This window comes from Ascaphus truei, chromosome 7, assembly GCF_040206685.1.
Source record: "Ascaphus truei isolate aAscTru1 chromosome 7, aAscTru1.hap1, whole genome shotgun sequence".
In the NCBI taxonomy this organism is placed as follows: domain Eukaryota; kingdom Metazoa; phylum Chordata; class Amphibia; order Anura; family Ascaphidae; genus Ascaphus; species Ascaphus truei.
The window spans coordinates 5,647,047-5,654,179 of NC_134489.1; the positions used below are offsets into that span (position 1 = coordinate 5,647,047).

The following is a 7,133-nucleotide window of genomic DNA, read 5'->3' on the forward strand; positions in this document are numbered from 1 at the left end:
TAAGAACAGACTCTCGATATGCCTTTGGCATCGCCCATGATTTCGGTACAATCTGGAGAAATAGAGGATTTATAACTTCTTCAGGGACGCCGGTGAAGCATGCCGCCCTTATCCAAGGACTTATGAAAGCTATGGGACTACCTATACAGGTAGCGGTTCTCAAGGTCAAGGCACATGGGAAGGTGGACAGCACGGAAGCGAGAGGAAATCAATTGGCTGACCAAGCAGCCAAACAAGCTGCCTTGGGATCTGTGTCAGAGAGATGGCTATCGTCGGAAGTCACGGAAATAGCAATGGTGAGCACACGGGCACAAGAAAAGAAACAGCGAGAGGAGATGGACGCACAAATCGAGACTGAGAAATTTCCCGAAATAAATACAGCACGACCTCCAGTTCTTAAACTACAACAGGAACAAGCGAAGGCAGTACCGGAAGAAAAGAAACAGTGGAGGAAAGATGGGGCGACAGTAGAAAAGAAAACTGGCCTATGGAAAAAGGACAATGTGTACTGTCTCCCAAGAAGGATGTATCCAGCTGTAGCAACATGGGCACATGGAGCCACACACCGAGGAAAGAATCAAGCCCTAGCCTATATAAGAAAATTCTACCACGCCCCTGGAATAAGTACCACATTGGCTGCATACAATCAAGCCTGCCAGGTTTGTCAGACCTGCAATCCCAGTAGCATGCATACTGTACCCACCCAACATTTAGCCAAACCAGATTACCCATGGCAGAGAATCCAAGTGGACCATATTCACATGCCCCCGGCCGGGGGATACGAGTATGCATTGGTAGTAGTAGATATGTTTTCAGGATGGCCTGAAGCTTACCCAGTCAAGAATATGACGGCAAAAGTTACAGCCAAGAAAATGCTTATCGAAATAGCATGCAGGTTTGGTATACCCGAAGTGATTGAAAGCGATCAAGGTCCGGCTTTCACAGCCTCTATTTTTGGGGAACTTTGGTTCATGTTGGGATCTCATCAAGGACTACACACTCCATATCACCCACAAAGTTCGGGAAAGGTGGAAAGGATGAACGGCACACTGAAAACCAAACTACTTAAAATGAGTCAGGATCACCCCCTCCCATGGCCGGATTTATTGCCTATAGCATTATACCATGTCAGACACACGCCCCAGGCCAAACATGGGCTTACCCCGTATGAAGTTCTGTTCGGGTCCCCTCCCAGAATACCAGAGATAGATAGTCAAGAATTACAAAAGGGTCATGATAAAGTAGTACAATTTGTGATTTCACTTGCTCAAGAATTGTCTAACTCTCGTTCTGTAGTGTCTGCTTCTCTTCCAGAGTCTACAGGAGACACAGTACATCCTTTCAGGCCCGGGGATAGCGTATATCTAAAGAAACACGTAAGACCTGATTGTCTGGAACCCAGATTCGAAGGTCCATATCGAGTTCTGCTGATAACACCTACGGCAGTGAAGCTTGAAGGAAAAGGACCCTGGATCCACGCCTCTCACTGCAAGAAGTCTTCCGTTGAAGCTCCATAATGTATATCCTTTTTATTGTTACGCTAATGATCACTGCTGAAGCTGCCCCAATCACTTTCTGGGTAAACACCTCCCTGCCCCTACAAACATTCACAACTGATTTTTGTAATATCGCAAATTGCGGTAGTTACGATTACTCTGTCTGGTCCCTTAACAATATTAACTACCATTACGATCCCTCATATAATTCGAGATCCCCTACACATAAGCAGGCCCAGATATATCTGTGTGTCACCAGTACAGGAAACGAATGGTGCTCCTCCTGGTCAAATGTAGGATGGAACACAGGAAATGATTGGGCGTATAAGCCAAAGGGGGGACTAGATAGGAAGGATAAGAATGGAAAATCTCTCCTTACCCGTTTAACCCTTACTAAGGGATCTTGGGATCCTACCAAATGCAAGGATAAGGCACGACAAGGTTGTCTACCCTTTTATTTACAATTGGAAAATCCTTCCGAGGGAGATATGGGAAAATATGTGCTCGGTATGTACGGGGGTGCTCTCACCAGAAAGATGGGACAAATGGAGTTAAAAAACATTAACAATAGACCCGTGTCGCCAACCTCCCAACCTACTAATAAAGAAAAACTAGATGCCCGACTTCAAGAGGTTTTACCAATCCCAGGGTTAACCTGGGAAGATGTATTCCAAATAGAGACACAAACAGATATTAGGAAAAATATGTGGATAGAATGGGTAAAATATACCGTTAGGAGTTCTGGGCAGAATGTCAGCTGTATAGCCTGTGCAGCCGCTAATGCGCATTTAACTACGGTTCCCCTGTTACTCTCTGACAATGAAACAGACTGTCTGATTGTTCTACTGAAAGGTAAGAACTCTACTGATTGTCCGGATTTAAGGCCCCTGGTATCGCTAAAAACCAGTGTCAAGCCCCCTAGGGAAGTTGTGGTACATAATGGAAATTATACATGTTTTATAGCAAATAACGATACGGGAATAAAGCTAGGAAGATTTAACTCAGGGTTTTGCGCTTTTAACTCATCTATATCCTCTGCCGAACTCCAGAATCACACTGCACATATGTTTGACATATATTGGTTATGCGGAAATGGTAAACTCCGGAATATTCTACCCCCAGTGTGGCAAGGACAGTGTGCATTAGTTAAGGTAGTTATGCCTTTTAGAGTGCTCTCATGGGAACCAGAAGTACAGTACCTATCCAGGAAACCTCTCTCTCAGCCGCGGTCAAAAAAGAGTATTGAAACAGCTCTACAAAGTGATAATTTAGTATATAGAGATGCAATAGGGGTTCCAAGGGGGGTCCCTGATGAATTTAAAGCCCAAGACCAAATTTTCGCTGGATTCGCATCAATGGTTCCCCAAGTACAAATTAATAAAAATGTTGATTGGATAAATTATCTGTATTATAACCAACAGAGGTTTATAAATTATAGTAGGGACGCTTTCCAAGGTATAATTGAGGAACTAGGACCGAATACCCGAATGACTCTTCAGAATCGTATGGCTTTGGATATGCTTTTAGCCGAAAAAGGGGGGGTATGTTCAATGTTCGGAGAAGAATGTTGCACGTTTATCCCAGAAAATTCTGTTATAGATGGAAAGACGGTCAAAGCACTCAACCAAATCAGGGATCTAGCAGCAGAAGTTAAGAGGAATTCAGGGGTAGATACCAGCTGGGCCAACTGGCTGGCAGATTGGGCAGGAGGCTGGAAGTCAATTCTCACTACTATTGGATTAATTTTATTATGTTTATTTGTTTTTGCTATAATTGTGCTTTGCTGTGTTGTTCCTCTTTATCGGAAATTAATGTATAAAGTGGTTGGAGTGGAAATGATGGTGAATACCGGAAGTGAACTGGAATTATTTTTACAAACTAAAACTAAGCCAGATATGCCTACCCGAAGCCCCCCAAGGCAGAAATATATTATGCGTAATTCTTTATTATAAGGACCAAGTTTCTGGGGAAAGAGACTCCTACGATGTTAACAGTCTTGATGGAAGGTATGAACATCTGTTAGGGATGTATTGTGCCAGTAGTCAAGTGAAGAAATCCTTTTCCCATTCCCCGCATCGTAGGACAGCTTGTATCCCCTAGGGAGTGAACGAATAAACATAGATTCAAGGGGGGATTGTGAAGGTAGAAAAGACTATGTGAATATATGTTTATCCATTATTCCAAGTGTTATATAACTCAGCCCTGTAAACAGATATTGTCCAATAAAGATGGCGTCTGTATCCGGGACCGCACCCTGAGAGCATCCTGGAATGAATGCATCCGGCTGAGGCTCCAGTGTGGAAGTTAAGGAAGATAGATGTTGGGAAAAGATTGAAGTTTCTTCCAACCCCCATCGTGCCGGCAAACTGACAGACGGGAACCCCAAATCTTACTGGGAGTCGAATGGAAGCACTGGGTGCCATTTCATAAACATTTACATGCACCGGGGGGTGGTGATGCGGCAGCTTGTGCTGATAGTTGCCGGTGAGGACTCCAGTTACATGCCGGCTCGGCTCGTGGTAATGGGAGGAGAGAATCCGTCCAGCTTAAACACGGAGCTAAACGCGGTAAATGTTCCCAGCACGGCCGGACGTGTCCTGCTTCTGGAGAACGTGACTCGCTTCTGGCCCATCGTCCAGGTTAAGATAAAGCGCTGTCAGCAGGGAGGTATTGACACGCGTGTGCGTGGTCTGGAAGTCCTCGGTCCGAAGCCGACCTTCTGGCCGGTGTTTAAGGAGCAGCTTTGCCGGAGAACGTTCTTGTTCTACACGAGCAGAGCGCACAGCTGGGGGCAGGAGATATGTGAGAAGAAGGGGCACCTACTGCAGCTCTTCAACAAGTTGAACAGAGCTCTGTCCCATGAGCAGGAGTTCGCTGAGCGTTTCCTGCCCGATGACGAGGCGGCTCAGGCTTTAGGACGGATGTGCTGGGAGGCATTAATTGCCCCCCTGGTGCAGAGCATAACTACCCCAGACCCCGGAGGAGTGAGCCCCCTCTGTTGGCTCCTCACGAAGTACCTGGAGAACACGCAGGTTTCCGGCCTCACCAGGTCCCGAGCCTCCATCTTTAACTCGCGTGTGCGCAGACTCACTCACCTGATGGTCCATGTGGACTCCAGTCTCCCAGAGACAGAAGCTCTGAAACCCCCCAGTAAAACCAATGGGAAGAGTCGCACTGATTCGTCCTGTGTGTCTGTGAGGGGCTCGGGCAGGAACGTGAGCAGCATGGCCGGGATCGCTCAGTGCTGGCAGGGGGTGGTACAGCAGCAGGTGCAGAGGTTCCTGGATGTCTCGTGGAACGCTGCAGACCTGGTTCCCCGGTTCTGTTCCGTGTACCTGCGTCTCAGACGGGCGATGGAGGAGCTGTTTGGGCAGCAGACGACGTTTGTCTTATCTCTGAGGCAGGGATTCTGTGAGGGCCTCCTGCAGCTCTCATTCCTAACAGCGCTGCACGTGACGGAGCAGTTTGCACGGTATATAGATGGCAGGATACAGGATATCCGCACAGACTCCTCGGACCTGCACTCCCTGAATCAGCTGCAGCAGTTCCTGTGTTACCCCCAGGATAACGCATGTACTGAGATCGAAGCTGAACCTGGTGTCAGAGTCTTTCTTAGTGAGCTAGCGCATGCATGATTGAATTCGGAGCAAGTGACTGACGAGAGAGAGACCCTGATATAGTGAGATTCACGACCTCATTACCAGGTGGATACAACCGGGAAAACATGACAAGGCAGAGATCCTTGAACAGTTTGTGCTCGAGCAGTTCATACAGATACTGCCCCCCTCCTCCCGCTCCTGGGTAAGAAGACACGCTGCATTTTCCCTGGATTCAGCGGTCCACTTGGTGGAAAACTTCCTGGGCGACGACACCCAACAGGATAGCTGGGAACGGCCGGTGCAAACACCAGTTGCTTCCGGTGATACTAGAGGCAGGAGAGCAGACAATCGAGGGGTCTACAACCCGCCAGCTCGGGAGATCCAGTCAACCCGATCGGAAAACCCTTTCCCATCTCGGAGGGTTCCTGGTACAAACTCCCGCAGAGACGCCCATCCTGGGTCCGAGGCCACTGGATCACTCAAGGGAGGCCGCCACCCACACTATTCCCCGAGAACCTGGACTCCTGTAACCCACCCGGTGGAGAGGATAACCCCACCAACCAGAAGGGAGGACCCCATCCAACAGCGGAGAGGTCCAAACACCGAGCCCCGTCGAGAGCTTCCGCGGACGACCGAGTTTGCGGACTCAGGAGATGAGGAGATGGACTGTTCATATGGCAGAACCACTGCCACAGCTTGTATCCGAGGGGACCACAATCCGTGGTTAGTCCCAGCATCTCTGGAGGGGACAAAAGTAAACGCCATGCTGGACTCGGGCTCTGGAAAAACCCTGATCCTAGAGGGCCTAATTCCAAGCAATAGACTATCTTATGACTCTCCTTGGAATATCGAGTGTATCCATGGGGATACAAAGAGATACCCGACGGCGAACGTTACACTGCGTATCCAGGATCAAGAGGCTAGCCTACTAGTGGGAGTTGCTCCCTGGCTACCTGCTCCTGTTCTACTTTGCCGAGACTGGCCCTACCTCGAAACATTGTTGGCCCCTACTCCTACGGAGCCTACTTCTCTGGTAGCGGAGAAGCCCGGAGACTTGTTCCCTTTTTCCCCAGAGATTTTCCCCCGTAGACACCATGTCCCAAAGACACGTAAACAGAGACGTGCGGAAAAAGAGGACTGGTTAAGAAAGGCTGGGACTTTTGGTAACATTAGTCAGCCCAAAGGACTGCAGGTCATGGCCGGGGATGACCAGGTGGGGAACAGATAGATACGGGAGTGTTGCCAGACCTGGATCTTCCTGACTTCCGTCAGAGGCAGAGGGAGGACCCAGCTCTGGCTAGACAATATGAGAAGGTGGTACAGGTCAACAACAAGATAATAGATGAACAAGGTGTAAAAGTATTTCCACATTTTGAACTGTTGAATGACATACTATATCGTGTGAATAAGGTTACACAAACAGGGGAGGTCATTCGACAGATGCTAGTCCCTAAAGGGTTGATTAAAACAGTGTTTACCCTAGCCCATACTCTCCCATGGGGTGGTCATTTGGGCAGAGATAAGACCACAGACCGCATCTCGTCCCGGTTTTACTGGCCAGGCATACATGGTGACATCATGAAACTATGTGAGGCATGTCCTGAATGCCAGTTAACTAGCCAAAAAGGACAGAAGCCAGCTCCTTTGGTTCCTCTGCCCTTGGTAGCCGTCCCATTCGAGAGAATTGGGGTAGATCTGGTCGGACCTTTAGAACCCTCTGCGAAGGGACATAAATTTATACTCGTTGTTGTTGATTATGCCACCAGGTATCCTGAGGCCTTCCCTCTGAGATCAGCCACTGCTAAACAGGTTGCTCACAGGCTGTTAGAACTGTTTTCTAGGGTAGGACTTCCCCAAGTAATGTTAACTGACCATGGAACAAATTTCATGGCAAAGTTAATGCAGGATGTCCTGAAGTTATTGGAGGTAAAATCCGTCCGGACCTCGGTCTATCATCCTCAGAATGATGGATTGGTAGAGAGGTTTAACCGTACTTTAAAAACTATGCTTAGAAAGTTTGTGGACACTGAAAAGCGAG

At 48.1% G+C, this 7,133-nt stretch overlaps 1 protein-coding gene across 1 annotated transcript; it reads left to right on the forward strand.

Annotated features, from left to right (window-relative positions):
• The first annotated feature begins 3,776 nt into the window (after positions 1-3,776).
• On the forward strand, positions 3,777-5,146 carry LOC142498656 (cullin-7-like). Its single transcript, XM_075606906.1, has one exon. The coding sequence runs from the start codon at positions 3,935-3,937 to the stop codon at positions 5,129-5,131; it is 1,197 nt and encodes a 398-aa protein (XP_075463021.1). The 5' UTR covers positions 3,777-3,934; the 3' UTR covers positions 5,132-5,146.
• Positions 5,147-7,133: the final 1,987 nt, after the last annotated feature.